Source organism: Mastomys coucha, unplaced genomic scaffold (assembly GCF_008632895.1).
Source record: "Mastomys coucha isolate ucsf_1 unplaced genomic scaffold, UCSF_Mcou_1 pScaffold5, whole genome shotgun sequence".
Lineage (NCBI taxonomy): Eukaryota > Metazoa > Chordata > Mammalia > Rodentia > Muridae > Mastomys > Mastomys coucha.
In genome coordinates this window covers 98,872,717-98,894,291 of record NW_022196911.1, presented here as the reverse complement: position 1 = coordinate 98,894,291, position 21,575 = coordinate 98,872,717, and the positions used below count along the sequence as shown (strand labels likewise).

General features: G+C 57.3%; 1 protein-coding gene across 5 annotated transcripts; it reads right to left on the bottom strand.

Annotated features, from left to right (window-relative positions):
* Positions 1–685: 685 nt before the first annotated feature.
* Adam11 (ADAM metallopeptidase domain 11) lies at positions 686–19,575 on the bottom strand. 5 transcript variants are annotated; one of them, XM_031352795.1, is made up of 27 exons: positions 19,269–19,535; positions 18,607–18,791; positions 11,042–11,118; positions 10,812–10,878; positions 9,604–9,689; positions 9,427–9,502; positions 8,959–9,025; positions 8,825–8,892; positions 8,387–8,461; positions 8,233–8,304; positions 7,864–8,030; positions 7,451–7,535; positions 7,262–7,352; positions 7,093–7,144; positions 6,556–6,655; positions 6,410–6,481; positions 6,199–6,291; positions 5,810–5,890; positions 5,265–5,315; positions 5,094–5,157; positions 4,767–4,866; positions 4,505–4,624; positions 4,243–4,411; positions 4,037–4,151; positions 3,862–3,952; positions 3,266–3,283; positions 2,638–2,782 (listed from the first exon to the last, which is right to left on the bottom strand). In XM_031352795.1, exons 1-27 carry the CDS (start codon positions 19,330–19,332, stop codon positions 2,767–2,769), a joined length of 2,322 nt encoding a protein of 773 aa, XP_031208655.1. In that variant the 5' UTR covers positions 19,333–19,535; the 3' UTR covers positions 2,638–2,766. The 5 variants fall into 5 exon arrangements, with proteins under 5 accessions (XP_031208653.1, XP_031208655.1, XP_031208656.1 ...); XM_031352793.1 differs by lacking the exon at positions 3,862–3,952 and having other exon boundaries at positions 686–2,782; positions 19,269–19,575; XM_031352794.1 differs by lacking the exon at positions 2,638–2,782 and having other exon boundaries at positions 3,098–3,283.
* Positions 19,576–21,575: the final 2,000 nt, after the last annotated feature.

Genomic DNA, 21,575 nt, shown 5'->3' with positions numbered 1-21,575 from the left:
TCCAGTCTCCTCTCAGCAGATTGGCATCTCCCTTGGCTCTCCATGCCCATTTACCCAAACTGTCTCCCAAGTAGGAATAGTGCAGGAGGTTCCAGGTTCATATTTGGTTTCTTGGCCAAGTGATGGTTCTGTTTCAGCCCACTGTCACTGCCAGGCTCAGTGGAACGAAGGTAAGTGTCAGTCAAGTCCCAAGGCTTCTCTGGCTTCAGCTAGTAATGAGGGCATTAAGTCCTGGTGTCCGTGTACCCTGGCCCCCTCCTGCCTGCTCCCCCCATCTCGAATTTTGCTTGTTGGAAACCAGGCAGTGTCATTGTGGCGACTGTGAGGAAGGGAGGACCTCGCCTACACCCACTGCCTGTTTCCTCACTTACTGAAGGAAACCACACCCCTTCCTTCTGCTTCCCCCCACTGTCCTAGGTGTTCTTGTCATGTCCTCCGCAGCCCAGCCGAGTTGTGACAACTCCAGGGTCTGGGCAGTACCTGCATCCCCGTGCCTGGTGCGGTTTCTCATCTTTCCCTCTCCTTTTCCCCTTCCTCCACTTCACCCCTCCAGTCTCCTCTCAGCAGACTGGCACCTCCCTTGGCTCTCCATGCCCATTTACCCAAACTAACTGCCTCCCAAGTAGGGATACAGCAGGGCTGACTCCCAACGATCACTTCCAGAAAGAGAGAGGAGAGACACGAGTTGGTGTGAGCTCTATGGAAGCCCAGAATGTGATCTTTAATCTTTAATGTGGGCCTCAGGCCCTGCCTCCCCGCCCCAGCCCAGATGACTTATTTACAGGATGCGGAGGGACTCAGGTCCAGGCCAGGTGAATGCAACCCCCCTCCTCTCTTTCTTTCCTAGGTGCTGCCAGGCCAGGCACTGCGAGGGTGGGGGCAGGGGGATGCAGGAAGTTGGGGGCCCTGGGTAGACTGGTCACAGGAAGTCGTGTGTTCTTCACCAAGGACACGAGGACATATATGGTCATGCCCTTGTATGCAGAGGCCTTCACAGTGGTGCAGAGGCGTGGATTCGCATGTCTGCGCCCAGGTGCACCGCTACCTGTGTGCGCATGCGCCACCTGACGGAGGTCTCAAGGTATCCCAGCAACAATGTAAAATACAGCCTTCCTCCTGTCCTCAGCTAGTGGGGCTGGTGGCCTGAGTCTGTCCTGCTGTCACTAGGACAGTAGCAGCTGGGGCTCAGTGCTGAGGACCCCACTGTGGCCAACACCATCTGGCCATCCTCAAAGCTGCCAATGGGTCGTAGGCTCCAAGGTGCCGGCCGCTGGGTTGGTTTAGATAAATGAAGCCATTTTCTCCATTAGCCTTCCTTGAAGAGTCCACAGAAATAGGAGGAACACAAACGGGCAACTCTCTGGCCCTGGGGTGTCCGGAACTACTACTTAGCCTGAGTGGGGTGTCCCCAAGAAGGGGCTTCCTTTCATTGTGGCTTTCATCCATAAGGGAACCTGCTCCATCTTGCCCCGCCAGCTGGCTCTCAGGGCATGGAGCCAGAGTTCGTCTGTCTCACATAGGGTTGTGAAGGCAGGCCCTGCTGGACTACGTGGGAGGGCTGAGCAGCTCTGCCAGCCTTGGTCCAGCTTTCAGGCTGGGCGGCAGCAAGGACCAGGGGAGGGCAGACAGGAACATCTGTAAACTTACTACTCAGCCCTAGACTACAGGTGACGAATAAAACTTTTGACGGGGGTGGGTGTGGGATGAGGATGTGAGGATTTTCCTAGTAGCCTATAACCATCCATGAGACCTGCCCTTCCCCATCTCCACATACACATCGCAGGCACTAACCCTGGGGCACGGGGCCACCCCTGGTTCTCCCTACCGAGAGTCCTCCCTGCTGAGATAGCCTGCTCTGGAGCAGCCAGGCCACATCAGGGGGCACCTGAACCCTGAGACAGCCCCAGAATCACCCTTCTTGAAAGGGGAAAGGTGCCATTTTATTTTAGGGACTATATTTTTCTATACCCCCAAATGCATGCACCCTGGCAGGGACAGGATGGTCAGTTTGGAATCGAAGACAGTCTGGGACAGAGTCCCATGAGCTAGGCAGTGGGCACGGGACAGGCAGCTTTGGTTTGAATCAGCACTCTGACTTCTACTAAGCTGGGTGGAGGTGGGGCAAGCAGGGCTGCCCTGCCCCAGCTGGGTTCCCTGACAGGATTCCAGTTTGGGCCTCCCAGGGAGGGACGTGGGAGGTCTCAAGGCCTCAGGCCCCGGAGGCCCTCTGAAAGTATCAAAATATCCCTACAATTGCCCCCTGGCCCCAGCAACCCAAAGGTTACATTCATCAGTTAAGATTAAGTTTAAAAAAAAAAAAAAAGAGAGAGAGATAAAATGTAGATCAGCCCCTTTCCATGAGATCCAGGGGGGCTACCACCCTGGTTCCAGCTGCCTGGTTTTGAAGAGGGGCCACCCAGCTGCCCCCCCACCAGGCACCAGTCCAGGCCCCAACATGAGCTGTGGCAGTCTGTGATGATGGAGGGAGGCTACATTCACAGGGGGAGACGTGTGCAAGGCCGAAGCCGAATGAGGTGGGATGAGGAACTGGGCAGGAAGCTCCCTCTTCCAGGCCCCTCTACCCAGGTGGTCTGAAAGGCGAGGCCACAGTCCCAACCCCCAACCCCTGTGCAGCCAGGAGTTGAAGGGTTTGGACCTGGAAGACATTTGCACGGTGCCTCCCTCTGTGGCAGGGTGGAGGCAGCCTCGTGGTTCAGGGCCGAGACGGTGGGTGCCAGGCTCGGAGGGATCAGGGTGGCATGGCACTTAGGCCCCTCCGGACCTGGAATGGAGAGAGGGCATCAGGAGAGGACATGAGACTGGGCTCTGAGGGTGAGCCCTGCAGCTGCCCCGCTCCTCCCCAGAGGTCCTTGGAGGCATCAAGTCACAGGCTGGCCAGGTGGGGGTTCTGGCAGAGGTCAGACAGCGGTGGCATGGTAGACAAAACAGATGGGCAGGACGCAGGGAGAGGTCCCCTCCTAGGGGTAGGGGTTGCAGGGCACAGTTCCAGCGCCCACCCGGCCATGGGACCCAGCGGCAGAAAGGACAGATGAAGGTGGACCAGGGCCCAGCAGGCGGGTGGGCAGGAGGAAGGGCCTGAGCAGACAGAGGACTCGCTTCCCAGGCTGCCTGCAGGGCTGCGGGAATCTGATCGGTCCCAGCTCCCGGTCAACAGAATGCAAAGGGACGGATGAAATGGAGACAAGGACAGCGGGAGGGATGACGTGGCCGGCATCACACTGCCCCCTGCTGGGTCGGGTCATACCTTCCACGACGGATGTTTCTTCATGAGCCAAGGAGAGGACAGGCAAGAGATAGGAAAAGAAATTGTGTGAACCTTCTGTTCTCCAAAAGAATGGCCTTCCATCCCAGGAAGACCTGCTCCATAAATGGACCATGGAGATCTATCCCAGCTTGGTATAGGGTTCAAATCTTAGCTCGGCCACGAAGTCACTTTGTGACCTTGGGCCTCAGGGCTCTTCAAGTGCCCAGTGTAGGGTCTAGACCTGACCCTAAGTGCAACGTCCTGGAGTTCCTAGGCTGAGTGTGGATAGGGATGGGGGGGGAAGGGGGAACACATCTCAGACAGGCCCTATCCACCTCTCCCCTGGCCGTGTTGGGATGCGCTGAGCAATCTTCAGGAGGCTGGGAGTCAAGGTTGTTCCCATAAAGTTTGGTGTTTAGATAGATATGAGCTGATAGTTCCTTAAAATGTTCAAACAAGACCCATGGGCTGGCTTGAAGGAGTGATGTGTGAGTTCAGGGTAAGCTAACCTGTCAGGGAGGCCGTTAGGCTCCAATAGTCTGGGGTGCTAAACCCCCAAGCACCTGGAGGGGATCTAGGGAGCATGTGTCTCTTACTTAAATCCCCAGCCCGTGCCGCCCAAGACGATGGCTGCGACCAGGACAGCCCCGGCGATGGAGCCAATGATGATGTTGGTACCGCTGGGACCTGGGGAGGAGGGCAGGGCTTGGTTGGCAGGGACAAGCATGGAAAACGGGCAACACAGACAGCGCTGGGCAGCTGCAGCCTTACCTTTGTACCTCTCAGTCTCCCCAGTGGGAGGAGTCGTGGGCAGTGGGTTGTGAATACTGCAGTCTTTGCCTGTCCAGTCTGGCTGACAGATACACTTCCCTTCGTTGCTGCAAACCTACAGGTAGGTGAGACCAGCATGGGTAAGCACGGCCATATCCCTCTGTGAGCCCCCTCCAGCACGCTTCCCCTGGCCTCCAGACACCCACCCCATGATGGGAGCAGATCCGCCGCTCTCCGCTTCCAGGGCAGGTGCTGAAGTTGAAGGCAGAGGCTGGTAGGCAGCGGTGATCTAGGCACAGCATGTTGGGCCCACAGGCCGTGCCGTCCTCCACATAGCTCAGGTCTGAGCCATCAGCTAGCTGCACATGGCCTCCCCTGGAGAGATGGTACAGCCAGCCTCAACCCCTGTCCTCTAGTCCCCATCACAGTTATCCCTTCATCCTCCCCAGCCACGGTCCCAGACAACACCTGCAGTCCAACTCCTTGCCCTGGTGGTAGAAGGTGACACTGCTGATGTCGCCCCCCAGGTCCCCTAGCCGAGGAGTTCCAGAGATGTTGACGCACAGAAGGAAGCCGCAGAGCACATCCCTGTTGGGACACATGGGGTCGATGAACCGAAATTTCGCTGTAGGCCCAAGTTCCTTCCCCTCCGGCCTCACAGGCTCTTCCTAGAGCCCGCTGCCTTTATCTTCAGAGATTTCCCCAATCCTGGAGCTGGGACGGTACTCACTGCTTATTGCACTGGACCCAGCCAGATCCCTTGCGCCCACAGTTTCCACGCTCTGTCCCCTCTACATTCAGCTTCTCGTAGCAGAAACGATCCGCAGCCGCTAGAGAGAAAGCAAGAGAGAGAGAGAGATGAAGCATCACCCCACAGGCCCCTGGACCCCTCTAGGACCTCCAAAACTCGGGCCTAATCTTTGGGCTTGAAGATCTTCAGAAGCCACATGTTGGTATCAGGGTATGTTCAACCAGAAGCTCTCCCAGCCTAACTCTTGAGTTTTGGGTTTTCCTGAGCCTCTGTTCCCTACCCTGTTCTACACCCAGCTGAACTCACCATGGCCCCATAGGGCTTGGCACTGCCGGTCCCGGGTTTTACAGCGGCCCCCATAGCAACGACCCTACGACCCATAGGAGAGGAAGCATGAAGATACCGAGGGAAGGATCATAGTGGAGACAAGACTGCAGTGAATTTGGATGGGGTGGACCCCACCCCCATCCCTCGTACCTGCTCATGATCACAGTAGTAACCATCCAGTTTGTGAAGGTTAGGGGGACACTGTAGAGAGAGGGGCTGACTGAGCAGGGTAGTCCAGAGCTGAGCTGAGGTACTGGAGAAGAGGGCAGTGTACCAAAAGCTTCCCGAAAGAGGCCTCATGGTACATGGAAGGATGGGGGCCTGTTGGGCCCTGTGGATGTGACTGGTAAGTCTCCTAGGCTTTCCCAGGCTTCCCCAGTTTCTTGTAGCCATTACCCCGGAAGCCTAAGATGGAGTTAACCGATCTTACGATCCACCTGATCCCTAGAATACACCAGACACTGGTGCCAGGTAGTGGGAGCACCAGCCTCACCACATAGGCTTATCGAATGATTGAGGGAACAGGGGTAAGGCCCCTTTCTCAGAGGAGAAAAATCCGAGGCTGGTTAGCTGCGGGCGGTGTGGCCGGCTGCTAAGCAGAGAGGAGACAGAGAGTAGTCAACTCTTCGGGGCCACACTCATAAGGAGGGGGCTGCCTCGCTTTGAGCTTCCCCAGGACGGCTGGTTTGGCAGACCTGGCTTGAGTCGCCGGTGCAGGTCTCTGCGATGTCGCACTCATTCACCGCTTCTCGGCAAGAGACACCTCGTGGCTCATACTAGGAAAAGCATGCATGTGTTTCTGGGAATGATGAATATCTCCCCACTGCCCTTGCAGGGTTACTGTCCTGGAACGAGGGTCCCAAGCCCTGTTTCTCATTTCCTGTCCCTCTCTACCGTCAGCAGTAAGGGTGACCTCCCCGCCTCCGGCCCCCAGCTCCCAATTCATCCCCCATTGGCGCTTTCTTGGGGACAAGGCCCACCCACACAGACTCAGCTCCTCCTCATTCCCGCCTCCTATCAAGGGCATCCAATCGTTTCTTTGCTTCTTCTCCCGCCCTGCGCTGCGCGCTCGCTCGGTCCTCACCTTGCAGCGGCGACAGCAGAGCCCATCGCTGCACATGGCATCGTGCGTCAGGGTGCATTTCTTGCAGCAGTTGCCCCCCGCTCGGCTGCACTCCTGAGGGTCGCAGGAAGAAGTGGAGAGGCGGGATAGCCCCTTCCCACTCTGTACTCTCCCTTCCCGGAGCCCACGCGCGGGTCCCGGGCTCACACGGGAGCCTACCAGGACCGCTCACCTGCACCGACCCGCAGTCGCACTCCTCCCCCGCCTCCACGAAACCGTTCCCGCACTCGGGAGGGTCCAGGAGCTGGAGGGAGAGGGGATGTCGGGAACCTGGCTGGGACTTGCCCACCCCCACTTCCCGGTTCTCCGCGCTGGTACCTTGAGGGGCTTGTTGAACAAGCAGCTCCCGCCTCCCTCCTGCAGAAACTGGTTGTATTCGTCGATGCTGCAGCGCGAGAACTTGCGGGGCAAATAGAACCTGGACGGGCGTGAGGGGGACTGGGTTGCTGGGGGAGCCCTCCCTCGGGAGACTTGGTTACTACTACAGGTAGACCAAAGGACTGCCCTGTGGTTGCACGGCAATCAGTCCCATACTCCCATCTACGAATGGATGGAGGGCGTCGCTCGCGTTCGCTTTGCTGAACCTCGGGACAAAGAGCCCGGTGTTGGAACGCTTGGGAGGGACGGCGCCTCGCACGAGGCTCGAGCGCCTCCCAGTGGCCAGAGAGCGCGCTGCAGTCTGGCAGTTTGGGGTATCCTAGCGTCCCTGAGCTATTTACAGTTAACCTATATTCCTGGTTATCCTGAGTGGTCCCGTGAGCTGGGCCTCTTGAAGCCACCCATCTAGACTGCCAGTGCTCCCTGAAGCCCTCTTCTTACCCCAAACCCTTCCCAAAGTCTGTCTCCAGAACTCACCCAGTGTCCTCCATTATGCAGCCCAGCCAGATGTCTGGACACTTGCAGTCCCCTTAGAGGAGATTTAAGAACACATGAGATAGGGTGAAGAAGCATCCCCACTGGCCCCTTCTTCATTTCTTGAGGTGCTGTGTGGGTCTGGGAGGGTTGTGGGTTTCAGGGTTGGTACCTGCTGAGCTCCGGTGTTTATTCCACATCATGCCCAAGTTCTGCCCTAGCGTCTGGGCCAGGGTCACCGCCATGGCACCCATGTTGCCATACTAGGGATGAGGAAGATGGAGCACAGGATGTCTACATGCTCCCAACAGCCACTGTGTCTTAACAAGCCTCTGTCTTGGCTGGGCCCCTGTGTGCTCACCTCGTTCACACCTCCACCCCTGGACAGTGAACAGATGCCTCCTACGTAGGCCGCCCCGCTGCTGGTGCTCTGGAAGGTTCTACCCCTAGAAGGGAGAGAGTGGTCAGGATAACATCAAAGGAGCAGTGGATTCCAGGCCTTCATCCCATAAGCCAAACCGAGGTTTTCAGGGCTTTTAATTGGGTTTGTCCATCACTAGGGTACTTCATTACAGAGGAAGGGGTGATGGGCAGTCTGGCAAAGAAAGTCGAAGAGCACATCTCCTGCACAGCCCAAGAAGCAGAGGCTACCCAGCTGGTGCAGGTGGCAGGTGCCAGGTGCCAGGTGAGCTACACCTGCAGGCCCTGAAAAGAGCTCCTGGCACAGGTGGTAAGAACTAGCAAAAGCTGGCACGGTACAGTGCCGGGACTCACGAGAAGAGGTGGGTGGCATCACTGGGCTCAGGCAGACCCTCCCGCCGGTAGACCATAAGCCGGGCCAGGGTCTCCAGTAGGTCATCCTGCACCTGAATCTTGTCCCCATCTGCCCATGTTTCCATGGCAACCAGAACAATTCTTGTGTTGAGCTGTTCCTTGTATATCTGGGCCCAGAGAGAAGATGGGGGGTGGGGCTGGAGAGAGGCTGCAATCTATATTTTCAAGAAGTGGTGTGCGTGCGTGTGCGCGCACGCGTGTGTGTGTGTGTGTGTGTGTGTGTGTGTGTGTGTGTCAGTGACTGACAATGACCCCTGGATGCCAGGATGTGGAGGAGAAGGGGAGGGGGGGCGTGGGGATGCTGCTTACCACATCTGCCAGGTTCACAACAGATTTTGCGAAGTTGCTGGTGAGGACCACCGACTGCCGCATCTGCTCAAACTTCCGAGAGAAGTGGGGTAAGAAGGCAAGGCCCCCCTGGGCCCCTCCTCCCAGAGTCCTCCCCCTTAGCCCAGGAACTTACCAGCTGGTGGTCGTTGATCACAATCAACTCTACATACTTGGTCTCGCTGTGCACTGTTGGGTGGCCCCTGCGGACCTGGAGGGTGGGTGGCACTTGGAATCAGTCCCCTCCATGGTCTGGACTCATGGGCAAACCATGGGCAGACTTGTGGGGAGGGGGCATTCTGGTCTCCCGTCAGGGATGATGCCAGCCCCCAAATGGCAGAAAATGCCATCCCTCCCAGCCTGGAAATGAGAGCAGAGGACATGCAGTATTTGAAGGCCCCCAAAATGGGGACCTGTGTAGACACCAGTATTAAGGAGGGGTTGAGGGGGCCCTTTCTGGAGATAGTTCCCTGGCCATCGCTGTGAGCTCTCCTCTGCCCATCTATAGGTGGGGATGACCTGCCTTGGACCATTCTCTAAGGTCTTGCAGCCCGAGGCTGTGCGGGCCCCGTACCTGCCTTTTCCTTCTTAGCTTGGGCCGGTTGGGAAGAGCAGACAGGGCAGGGACAGCAAACAGGCAGCCTGTGGGGAGCAGTAGGTAAGAGGGACCTCGATGATGTCCAGCCCCACCCCCTTCCCCTCTCTTACCTGGTTCCCTGCATCCAAGGCGGGCTGGGAGGAGAGGGGTCCGGTAAATGAGGTGGGGAAGGGGTCCCTGCAATGAGGGGGATTTAGTTCTTGGGGTGCCAGCGAGATCTGCTCTGAGCCCAGATTGGGGGCAGCTCCCGCCCTTCCCCCACCCCACCCCAGGGTGACCCAGAACTGGCCAGAGCTCCCATGTCGGATCTGATCTCCCAGATGCTCAGATTCCAGGGTCAAGACCTGGGGGCGCCCTGAGAGACAGGGGCAAAGGACACTGGAGCCCAGTGAGAGGTCACTTGGGGGACAGAGGGGACATTGGAGATGGGGGCACAGAAGGTAGGAACCAGAGCTGGGGTCATCCAGGGCGATGGGGCTGAGGTTACTGGAGGGGAGGAGGCACCACAGCTGTCGGAGGGGGGCAGTCACAGCATGGCCATCAGAAGGTCAGGAAGGCCCTGCGGTGGGCTTGTTTACCTGCGGGGGTCCCCAGGGCCCAGCCATCTCCTTAGGCTCTATGATGTAAGTCAAGTTGCCATCAGAGAAGACCCCGCTGTAAAGAGAGGCACGGTTCGCCACCATCCTGGGCCATCCCCACTGCTGAGTGCCCCCCTACTCACTGCCCCCACAACCACTGAGTGCCCCCCTACTCACTGCAGCCCCTGGCAGGTAGAGAGTGCAGCAAAGGACTGTGGGTTACCCCGGAGTTTCCCGTGGTAGTAGCAGTGGTCTCCAGCCCCCTGTGGAGTGGAAAAGCTGTCACTAGGACACCCCGCCCCAGCATGGAGGCTTGGGGGACAGGACAGGGGGGACCGCGATCCCAGGATCACCAGGAGCTCTAAGCTGGTGGAGCTTCTGATGCCTTCTGTCACCCGTGAGCAAGCTCCTAACACTTTCTGGGCCAGCTTCATCTACCCCATAAAATGAGGACACTAGGCCACAGCAGCAGCTCCTGGCTATTTGTTGGGGCTGGTAAAAAGATCCCAGACTCCTTTGAGAACAAAAGCTGGCTCTTACATAGGACCTGCCATACCCCAGGCCCTGTTCTGAGCATGTCACCTACAGTGACTCCCCCACCCGCCACCCCCCGCCCCGGACCTCAGGCACAAGCTCACAGGCACATGTGGTCTGCAGCTGGGCACGGGTTCTCCTGACCTGCTCATAGGTCAGAGGGGACCAGCAGCACCCGCCTCTCCCAACTCTGCTTCTGCAGAATTACTTGTGCTCCAGTTACGGAACAGGCTTGGGGGGTTGGGGGGGGAGTAAGCTATTTATAGACTCTCATTCATCTTTGTTCAGGCTCCAGGGCCTCCAGGACTGGGACCCTATGTGGCAGGCATCTGGGACTCCCAGAGCCAAGAGGAGGCATTTTTGGTCTGGATGCTGCTCAGGTCTGGATCCTAGCTCTCGCCTAGGATGTACAAAAAGCCTGAGTGTGGTCACTAGCTCTCCCCAAACAAGGGAGTAGTTGCTATCCCTTCTAGAGCTAAGGTGACATAATAAAGACCCTGTTATACCAGCATGCAAGGGGTGGGGGAGTCAGACCTCAATCTGAAGCTTGGGGGTGGGGCTCAGGGCCCCACACCACCCAATCTGTGCTCCCTAACTGCAGGTCCACAGGGTCTCCAAGGCAGGAAGGGGTTGGGGGTTTCCAGACACCTGGCCATGCTCAGGGTGTCCTTGACACCCCTCCACCATCCGTCTCTCTGTCCTCCGTGTGCCTCTCTGCTGGCGTTCTGGGAATCAAAGCTTCCCACTGCCAGGCCGGCTCCACTACTACATCACACCTACAGCCCCACCCTTGCCTCTGTGACCACCAAACAGCACCTCTATCCCACCTGATCTTTTCCAAAGACACTCACAGTGCTGTGTCGTCTTGTCCCCTCCCGGCTGAAGTGGCGCTCCACATACTGGGAGGACAGGAGGTGACTGAAACCGCAAAGTAGCAGGAAGAAGTGTGGGGGGGTGTCACTCGGTGAAGCCAAGTCCTGCTTAGGCATCACCCCAGCTGAGGATCCAGGTCCTCCTGTACCCCCCAGCCAGCCACGCCCCACTGCCCAGTGCCTGCCCTCTGGCTCTGGGCCACACTCACTGGTTCAGCTCCAGGTCCAGAGTGAAGTTTGACTTGAAGGCCGGGATGACGAAACTCACCTGGGCCAGGTGCACAGGCTGGCATGGGGAAGAGCAGAGAGGAGTCAGCCTGAAGTGAGAGTGGGGAACCCCAGAGGAACCCTGTGGAGGGGCAGCCAAGCCCCAGAAGCTGAGAAGACCCCTTTCTTGGGACCCTTGTCCTTTGAAACTCCAGAGACAGCTGTTCAACCTTGGCCACAGCCCACCCACCCCGACCCTAGTCCAGGGCACCCTCTGTTCCCTGGCTGCTTTCTGAGTTAGTCTCCTTGAGATTCAGAGACAGAGAGGGGTTAGCTTAGCCTGCCCACGGCCTCCTATCAGGCTCTTGGAGCTGTGGACAGGGCGACCCAGCTTCAGTGGAACAAGAGGAAGCCCCCAGACACACCATGGAAAAATAGAAGGTCTCAGCTCACAGCTGGACAAGGGAAGGGGAGCAGGGACCTTCTACCCCAACCCCAATCTACTCAGGAGGAATTGGGCTTCCAGACACATGGGGACTGACCACTGGGGCCCTAATGCTGGGCAAGGGCAGGTGCTACCTTGACGGGGACTAGGGTTCCCACACCCCCAATCCATTGCCCTCTGCCTACCCAAAGCAGCTCATCTTTAATATTTCAATCCAACCGTTAATTTTTAAACACGGAAGTTTTCCTGATAAATTTTTCAAAGGGGCATATGCAGCGGGGCTGGGAGGCTCCAAGTTGCTATGGCAATGGACTAGGCCTGAGCAAGATGGATGCCCTCTCTGCCTGGATGCCTGGATGCCCAGCTGCCTGGCAGGTGGGGGTGGGGGAAGGGAGACATCAAAGGCTGGAAGAAAAGTTTCACAACCCCCACCTCTTCTCCCTCCCCCCACCCCCAGAAGTGCAGCAGAGCTTAGGCTAAGGGGAGGGGGACTGGCCTGAGCTACAACCACTTTAAGGACACACCTGGAGCCCAACCCCCATCCAAATGCTGGCAATCAAGTCTTTGGTCTTCCAAATCATTTTGCAAGCACAGGAAATGTCTGTGGCTAAATTCTGGGACTGGAGTCTTACTCCTTATCCCATCTATTTCGGAGGATGCCTCTGGAGCAAGACCCTGCCACTCTGCCATCCGGTTAGGAGTGACTGTTCTCTGGTGTTACAGGGCACCTTGCAGGAAGAGAGCCCTGACAATCAGGCCAACGAGTCTCAGAGCCCACGTCTAGCTGAGTCCTCTCCCACCCTAACGAATTCTTTCTGAGCACTACTTAGGGCCTCTGCAGAGGTCTGAACTCTTTATGAGCACTGCCTTATTTGATCTCTCCAACCACCGTGTGGGCCCGCTGTTCTTGCCCTTCCAGGCCAGTCCCAAGCAAGGCAAAGAGATGCAAACTAGTATGCACAAGGCCTCACAGGTAAGAGGTCAATGCCTTGTGCGGTGATGTAATCTGCAGTCCCGGGAGGATGAGGCCAGAAGGCCGTGAGTTCGAGGCTAGCCTCGGCTCCATGGTTCCATACTGTCTTGGCTGCTGAGAACTTGTACCCCAAACAGAAAAGAGAAAAAAAAAAAAAATAGAGGCTGATATTCAACCCCAGGGAATGTACTTTCAAGCTTTCTCTTCTGGAAAGTTGACAAAAATGGAAGTCAGCTTAGGGCCATGGGAGCCGCGGAGGATGCAGACAATGTGGAACCAAAGGCCAGGGCCTTCGAAGGCAGACCCGTGAGCCCCAAGGACATAGACTCACCCCATCCCTCAGACAGGTCCCAGGCTGTCTGAGGTTCCAAGCCCCACCCTAAGCCCCCAGAGCATCGATCAAGCTCAGAATAGAACAGCAAGGGCAATGAGTCCCTGCTACACCTCCCTCACCCCGCCCTCAACCTGGCCGAGTCTGCTGCCCGCCCCCCCACTGCCCCCATTCCTGGCCTGGCTCTGGTCCTCTCTCCTTCAGCTCTGCCTGGGCACCTCTGCCCTTCCCACCTCAGGACTACCCCTGCTTGTCTGTCTGTCCCTATCCTGGCTGCTCGGAGAAGTAGCTTTCTAGGTCTCTTCCTTTGATCCAGTTCTAAGTTGTGCAACCTTAGGGATGACCCGGAAGTCTCCGTGAGCCCCGGATTTTCCCTCTGACGAATGTAAGTTGAGTGCACAAGGTTAGGAGGCTTCTACAGGGGCCACGCTGAGCCCATTCCCAGGGAAAACAGGAACCCAAAGATAGCAGTGAGAGACGGTTAGGGCGCTCTTTCTCCGGTTCCCTGTAGCCAGTGAGGCTCAGTTGTGGGGCACACGACGCCACCCTCTTCCAAGGGACAAGGGGCTCAACCCAGAGAAGACCAGCAGGGCCTGAGGGGTGGAGCAAGGGGACGGGGTGGAGCAGGGCAGATTTATGGGATTCTGTACAGTCTGTACAGGTGGCAGGAGATAGTTGAGAATTCAGGCACTAAGGTATGTTGACCTGGCCCAACTGTCCCCCCTCAAAGGGGAGTGCCAGATCAAGCAATCCCAGCCCTATCCCAGGCACGGGGTTGCCGGCTCCAGGAAGCAGGTCCCGCTCAAGCTTTTGCCTAGGGTTCTACCAGAGTCAATAGCTCTCCTTGCCAGGCCTGGCTCACTGTCCCTGCACCAGTCCCAGCCCTGTCTCCTCCAGTTACTCTCAGTCCCTAGGGCCCTCCAGACCCGAGGTCACAGCAATGGGCCACCTCAGCCTGTGCCCTAGCTCAGCACTCCTCTGGACTGCTTGACATGACCCCATGGCCTGTGCTTGCCCGCTTACTTCTTGGCCACCTTGGCTCTTAGATGCCCTGTTCATTTGATCTCAACCTGCCCCAGGCTGGCAGGTCCTCAGGGAGCGACACCAGGTGGCGACAGGCCCAGGGTCATGCTGGGGAGGTGCCAGGCCAAGTATCTCTCCTGGGCTGGAGGATGCCTCTGCATGTCAGCTGTGGTGCCTGGCAGGTGACAGCCCCTCCACCCGACTCTCTTCCTGGGGCAGGTCCTCCCTGCCTCCTAGGGCGCCTGCTTCTGGCAGCCCATGCCTCGTTTTCTCTCTCTCACTTTCTGCATGCCCTGTGTTGGGCCCAACCAGATCATAAGATCATAGGGCACAGAGCAAGATGGAAGCTGTGGACCTAGAATCTTAGATGTAGGAAGGGCTGCTAAAGATCACCAGAATTCCAGGTTGCCCCAGAAAGTTGGAGCTGCAGATTCCTGCTCCCCACAACCTCCAGACACTGTCCCACAAGGACTCTGAACCCCTCTAGCCCAACACCTGCCAGTCCTCAGAAGGCTCAGCCCACTCTCATCTCTAAGTGTCCAGTTTTTACACACACACACACACACACACACACACACACACACCACATACAGACACAAACATATACACTTACTTGCAAGCATACACATAAACATACAAACATGCTCACACACATAATCACAGACCACATACAGATGTATGCACATACACATGCACTCACAAGCATACATACACATACAAACATACACACACACACACACACACAGTCACAGACCACAAAGAGATATATGCACATACACACAAACATAGACATAGACATACACATACAAACATGTTCATATACACATAAACACACACCCCATACAGACATGCATATATACACTCACACACATGCAATCCCTAATTCACCTTTTAATGACCTTTAATCATTTGGAGCAAAGGCTATGGCCGCCTTTCTCCCCATCCAAGTGCTCAACAGTCTTCAGGGTGGACAGGCAGTATAAGACCGGAGGAGCTGTTCACCCTGCCCTCAGTTTTTCTACCGTTAAAATGGGTGTTATGAGCGTGGTGTGAAACTCAGCTCAGCACACTGTTCCAGTCAGGATCAGTAATAATCACAGCATGAGGGACCCCCACAGGCTGAAGCTGAGCGGGGCTTTGAGGGTTAACCTCTGTGGTTTAACTCCTGTGGATGGAGACATGAATGGGGGGCTTGGTGCTCTGGATCTGGGTGGAGTGGTTTATTTACCTTTGAGGGTCTCCCCCCACTGTCTGCACTTGCAGACATTCTTGGGGCTGGGTGACAGCAAATAGGAAGAAGCCAAAGAGGCGGGGGCCGTGCCTGGGAGCCCCCTCCATTCAGCAGCCACCCCCTCCCGCCCAGTGGATACCAGTAGGGTGGACAGGTTCCATTCATCAACAGGGCATCAGCCACAGACAAGGAGAACAGGTGCATGACTTCCGATGATTGGATTTGACCTGAATTTTTGAGGACAGAGTCACCTCCTTACAGGGTCATCAGTCCCTCTGGGGACAGACTCTGGACAGCTGGGCTCCTCGAGGCAGCCAGGAGGGTGCTGGGGAAGGCCAGGCCCACAGGCCAGAGTCTTGTGGGAGGACTGCAGATGTCACGATGCGCCCCTTAAATTCCCACCTGGAGCTGGACAGGTAACCCCCAAATGCCCTGTCCTTGGCTCCCAGCCACTAATCCCTTCCAGAAAGCCCCTCCTCTCCAACACCCACACAAGGCTGTGACTTGGCAGCGAATCACAATACAGCCTCGTGGGGGAGGGGTTGGGGGAGCTGGGTTCCTGACCTTGCTGTTCCCTGTGTCCGTCTTGAGTAGGTTGGGACTTTACTCGTTTGCCCCTACTCCTAGGCAAAAGCACAGCCAGCAGTTATTGCTCTGGCAGTTATTGCTCTTGAATGGGCTCTCCCAAGGGACAGCCTGGCTCAGGTGATTTGTCTACAGGCCATGGACCCTGGGTCCCAACTTTGTTTGCTGCCCACAGCCTCGTTTCCCTTTGGTTCCCCAAAGCGTCTGGGTTTCTAAAGGCCAGACAAGATCCGCACAGCAGCTTCATGGGCCCACGGACTCAGTCAGCTGGCTCACTCTTTGCCCGGATGCACTTCTGCAGTGGATGCCAACCTAACTGTGCACCATGGCATCTTGTCTACCTCCCTCCGCTGCAGGCTCTCTGAGACCTTGGCTTTATGGGTTCTCCCACTTCTCCAGGCCACAGGCCCAACCCAATCTTCTTCCAAATGAGAGAAATGAGAGCCTTGGTAGGAAGAGCCACATCTGAGAGACGGAAACAGAAGCAGGAAACAGAATCCTCGGCTTCTGGAGTCCCGATGAGAACTAGTCAACCCAGACATTCAACAGCTGAGCAGGTCTGCCCCAGCAAGGGGCATCGGTGATGCCTAGGGTCTAGTTCCTGTCCTAGCTCTGCCTTCCCCAAAGGGACCCCAGCACATGAAGGCCTTTCCCACTGCTGTCACCCAAAGAGGACTGAGACATCGCCCCTCCTCCCTCCAGTTTAAGAATTAGGACCAGATAAGACTCAGGGGATGTGGCCAGCCTCCATCACCAGGGATGCTAGTCACAGAAGCCCAGCCTGCAGTGCAGTGACCCTGGGACAGGGTCTGGGCCCATGCAGAACACTTCCTGTTGAGTCCTGGCTCCACCTGCACTAGCTCCATTCATCCTCAACTTCTGACCCCGGGAAGCAGTGAGAAGTGTGTGTACTGGGGGCAGGGGCGAGGGTGGGGGTGGAGGTGTGTCAGGGCCCAGTTCAGTCAGGGGAAATCTGGGACATACGTTGGTCTCTTCTCCTTCTTCCATCCTTCTGACTTGAGGAGAGTTGGAGATGTTGTCCCTTGAGCTTACATTTCAAAATCTCTAGAGGCAGAATAGTCCAGTGGCAAGTGCGCTGGGCTTGGGGAGGAACACTAGTCCTATCACTGCTTAAGGTTTATCAACTTCGGGCAAGTGGCTCAGCCTCTCTGGGTCTGAGCTGGCCGATCTATAGAGAGGCAGTCGGAAGTATCTGTCTATGGCCTCATGGAAAGAAAGGGACGTAAAAGGTACACAGAGTGCCTGGCCCAAAGCGGCCCAGTGGCCTTGGCAGCCTTTATCACCTGAACAGGTCTTCTGCCTTTGGCACCTGAGGTATGGGGACACCAGGGTGCCAAGTGATTCTCCTGGGGAGGATGCATGAGGTCCCTAAGGGGGTCTCAGGCCCAGAGACAACTACCCCAGATCTACAGATCTCTCCACCCCCCACCCCCACGCCTTGGCCACTTCTTATGTGATGGATTCAGACACTTGCTCATACCCGGCTCCCCACACGCACCCAAAAGAACAACATCCAAGGAGCCCAGCTCAGCCCTACTGTGCTTCACCTTCTCTGCCCACAGCCCAGGCCTGCTGTCCTGAGGAAGAGCTAACAGAAGCCACAGCCTACCGAGCGAGCTGGAGCTCCCCCTTTCTCATCCCGTACGCTTCTTAGCTTGACCCCATAGTATGTACACCCTGTGAAGCTCCAGCCAGAGACTCAGTGGTCAGGCGGGGTCAAGCGCATTGCTGAGTATGCAGTTCATAGAAAGCTACGGTAAGAACCATAGTGCAACCAGGATACTCAACCTCTGGGCCTGGGACATCCCCAAGGCTCATTCAGCTGTCTCCCTGGGTGCTGGAGTGGGTGCTGAAGTTGGCCTCTACCCCCACCCCTACCCCTGCAGCAGCTGCCAACTCAGGACCATTAGCCCCCTCCCCTGCCCTCCTCAACACAGCCCTGAGTGATGGTCCATCCATTATGCATGCTCCTTCCTGCTCCACTCCATTCTCAACTATTCCCCATCCCTGCATCACCCAACTACCTCTCCTCCCCTTAAGGGCTTTTAACCAAGTACATTAGGCAGGGCCAGACGCCAGTCTCCTCCCTTCCCCTCCTCCCTCTCCCTAGCCCAATTTCCCTCCCACCACTCCCAGCTGCCCCAAACTTCTCAGACTTGGCTTTGCCCGTCCTTTGAATCTCTCTACACCTCCCATTTCTGCCAGGCTTTCGCCGTACAGCCCTCTGCCACCCTGGTTGGCTTGGCTAACTTTGGGCTTCAAGCTCCTGGAGAGCTAAGGCACGCTGAATGACTATTTCATCTGGATGGTTATTATTCACATGATATTAATTAATTATTAATTGCACTTAATCTCCTTCATTCCTAACCTTCCTCTGGAGGCAGGGGGCCCAGCAGCTTGGAAGGGACAGAGCACAGGTAGAGCCGGCAATGTGCAGATGAATCCTGGGCCTCGGATCATTCTGCAAGGCCCCAGCTTCAGCTAGGACAAGAAGAATAAGCCTGTGTGTGCACAGCGGGGAAACTGAGGCAGGAGTAAACATCACGCTGTTCCAAGAAAGTCCACTGAGGGGTGGCTTTGGTGGGACGTCAGAGCGTGAATCCCTGACTGTAGGATGCTGTCCTGCTCCCCAAGACCTGTTTTAGGCAGAACCACTGTTTCTGGTGGGCAATGGGGCTGCTTGAAGGGTGACCCCAAGCAAACTGAAACCTGAGCATGCCAGTGTTTACTGATGTGCAGGGCAGGGGCTTTCCACAGTGAGAGGAGGGGCCAGGAGCTGGAGAGTCCCGGTGTCCCCACTGTTGGGCTCCAGCCCCACCTGATGGCCCATTGCATCTAAAGGGAAGCTGCAGGCGCTGCAACCTCAGCGGGTGGCACCGAACCCTGGTTACTTGGCGGACTGTTGTGGGCTATGAGGCCTGCTCCAGCCCTCTGGCCTCACCACCCAGCCCCACTCACCGTCCCCCTGGGTGGATCCTGGCGGACCCTGGTGTCCAACTGTGGCTTTCGGACCTCTCCCCCGGAGCTCTCCCTTACCAGCCGGCTGGGTTCTGTGACCTCAGGGCCCTCTGGACTCTCTGGGTTCCCCACATGGGCTGAGCTCCTCCAGTGCAGAGCTCCACTGGGACCCAGGGCCCCAAGACCTGAGGAGACAAGGCCATAGCTGCAGGGAGATGCCCTCCACGGGGCAGGAGACTTGGGACTGGGGGGGGGGGGGGGGGGCACGCTCCAGCCACCACTCGGTCGCGGCCCTTGGAGCCCAGTGGGCATATGGGTGGGAGGATCTGGCTGCCTTGCTGAGGGAGGAACCCCACGGGGAGGGGGCTGAGAGCTTCCTTCTGCCCAACAGTCACGACTGCCCCCCCACCCCAAGCCCGCAGAGACCTGCAGAGTCCGCCGGCCAGCTGCAGGGGATGGCCGCGGTAGGGCCGGCCGGATCCGGACAGGTGGGTGGAAGCACCTTTCCTTCTCTCCCACTCCCCTATCCTCCCGAGCTCGGGACCGGCTGTCACCCGGAGCATTGCAGGAAAATGTGGCTGCAGCAGAAACCGCTGCAAAAGCTTGGGGCGCGGACCGGGCAGGGGCGCGGGGGCAGGGGCCAGGCGGCCGGGGTCACTCACCGGGCGGGGGGAGCAGCGGCAACAGCAGCAGAGCCGCGATCGCCCAGCGCCGCAGCCGCCTCATGGTTCGCTCATAATCCTCCGGGTCCGGGGGCTGCGGCTGCGAGCGGCGCGGGGAGGGAGGGAGGGAAAAGGGGAGGGAGGAGGGCGGGGGCGGGCGACGCCGGCGGCGAGCGGGGCGGGCGCGCGGGCCGGGCGGGGGTCGCGAGCGAGTGGCGCGGGGCTCAGTGAGCTCTGGCCGCGGCCATCCCGGCGGGGCGGCGGGGCCGGGTTAAGAGGCGAGCGGCAAGCACGTGAGCTTTGGGCCCGCCCCCCACCCCCTAGCCGGGGCCCGGGCCACCGCCGCGGTAGGACAAAAGGGGCACCGCCTGCAGACCCTCTCTTCCGGACACCCCTTGGCAGGTGCACCCATCATCCTGCGACCCCTCCGCAGCCACCCCTTTGTGTAAGGAGCTGCAACCCGTAGATTGGCAGGTGGACGGTGGCAGGGTGAAGAGGGGTCCCTGAGGTCTGACTCAGTGATGTCCCATCTGGGGAATTGGGTGCGGGGCGTGGCAGCTGATGGTCCTAGCTCACCTCCAGGATTTAGTTCTCTTGAATGAAGTACCCCAATCCCCAGGCCTCTGCTGGCAGAAGGTCGTGGCACGAGGGCAGAGGTCCTGTTGAACACCATCACACACACACACACACACACACACACACACACACACACACACACACACACACCCCTCCAGGATCCTTAGATCATTCAAGGCAGAGATGTTCATTGCAGCCCTCCTGCACAGGGCATCTAAACCCTGTTTGATGAAGAGGTCCCTGCCTCCCTTTCAGGGCTCCTGAGTTCCTCTTGGGGCATCCCAGTCTTCCTCCCTAAACCAAACCCAAACTACCTGGGTCGTTTCTATAAGGCCATCATGCTCCATCTCTCTCCCATGTCCCCATCTTAAGGGCAGAAGTTCCATAGAGCCCTTCCGATGTGTTGTCTATGGTCAGAAACACATGTGACCCCAAACCTAGCTGCCCCAGTTGACCCTTCAATCCAGTTCCTGGGCTTCTTGGGCATGACAGAACCAGATTTTTGACTTCTTGGAGAGGTCTTAAGACCCCAATACCTAACTGAGATGTCCCTGAGCATGTGTGGCATGACACCAGTCCCTGTCTCTGGTTGGTGATGCCCGCTCTGGAGACTGATTATGTATGGTGGTGTGACAACAGCTAGGCCCCATCCTGACCTCCCAAGACCACAGCATTATTTTTGTACCAATACTTTGGAACCACGGATCACTGAGTGGATGCAGGGAACCTCTTCCTGGGTCCTCTGTTCCCTCAGGGCCTCTGCTGGGGACCGGGGGAGCTGCCTCTAGCTTGTGACAGCACCCCCACCCCCAGCTCTATTTTAGGCCCCGGAGAGGTGAGAAGGCGATTTCCCAGGAGGCGCTGACATCAATGTTGGGAATGAGGTGACTTCCCCCCCATTCCCACCACCTGCCACTCCAGCCAGCCCCAAATGCTCAGGAAAGCTCAGTTAACTTCTTCACTCTGGAACCATCTGGAAAACCTCTGGAATGCTTGCGCGAAGGGGCTTCCGGTATGAGGAATACCTATTGTGGTATTCCCTTGAGACTTAGTTTCTCAGGAGGGCGCGATTGTGCTCCCCGTTTTACAGACCTCTCTGTCCCCCACTGCTAAATGAGAAGCCCCATTGCTCACTGGTCAGACCCATCCCACCTATGCTTCTTTCTCTGTAGGGCCAGAGGTGACTGCTACATCTGATTCCTGTCCATCCCACCATTCTGTGTTAGGTGCCATGACCCATTGGCAAGCCCTGACCAGACATGCCTTCAGACAGGCTAGGTGGGGCCTCTTCACAGTGGGCGGCCCTGGGGCTAGAAGCTGGGTCTCTCCAGTCTGCATCCAAGGTCCAGAACCCAAGCTACTCCAGTCTCTGTGACGGATACCATTGCTTCTCCCAGGGAAACTTTTCCTTGTCCTGAGTGACTTTTTTTTGTTTTTTACTTTTTTGCTGGTGGCCCCCTAAAGCCAGTTTGGGTTTAATTATGTGACTCCTTGTCCCCCACAACATTCGTTTATCTGTTTGGGTTTCCAGCTCTGTGCAGATCCAGCTGGACTTCATGACTGTCCTATGACTGCATCTCACTTCCCAGGGGAAGGATCCACACCCATCCTGAGTCCTTTCAGACAAGCTGGCCTGGCGTTCCTGCTCCACCTCCTCTCTTGGGTTAGGAGCTTTCGTTGGTGGCCCTCCTGTTGGGAGCTGTATAAGAATAGGGACTGTCTCCCTCTTCA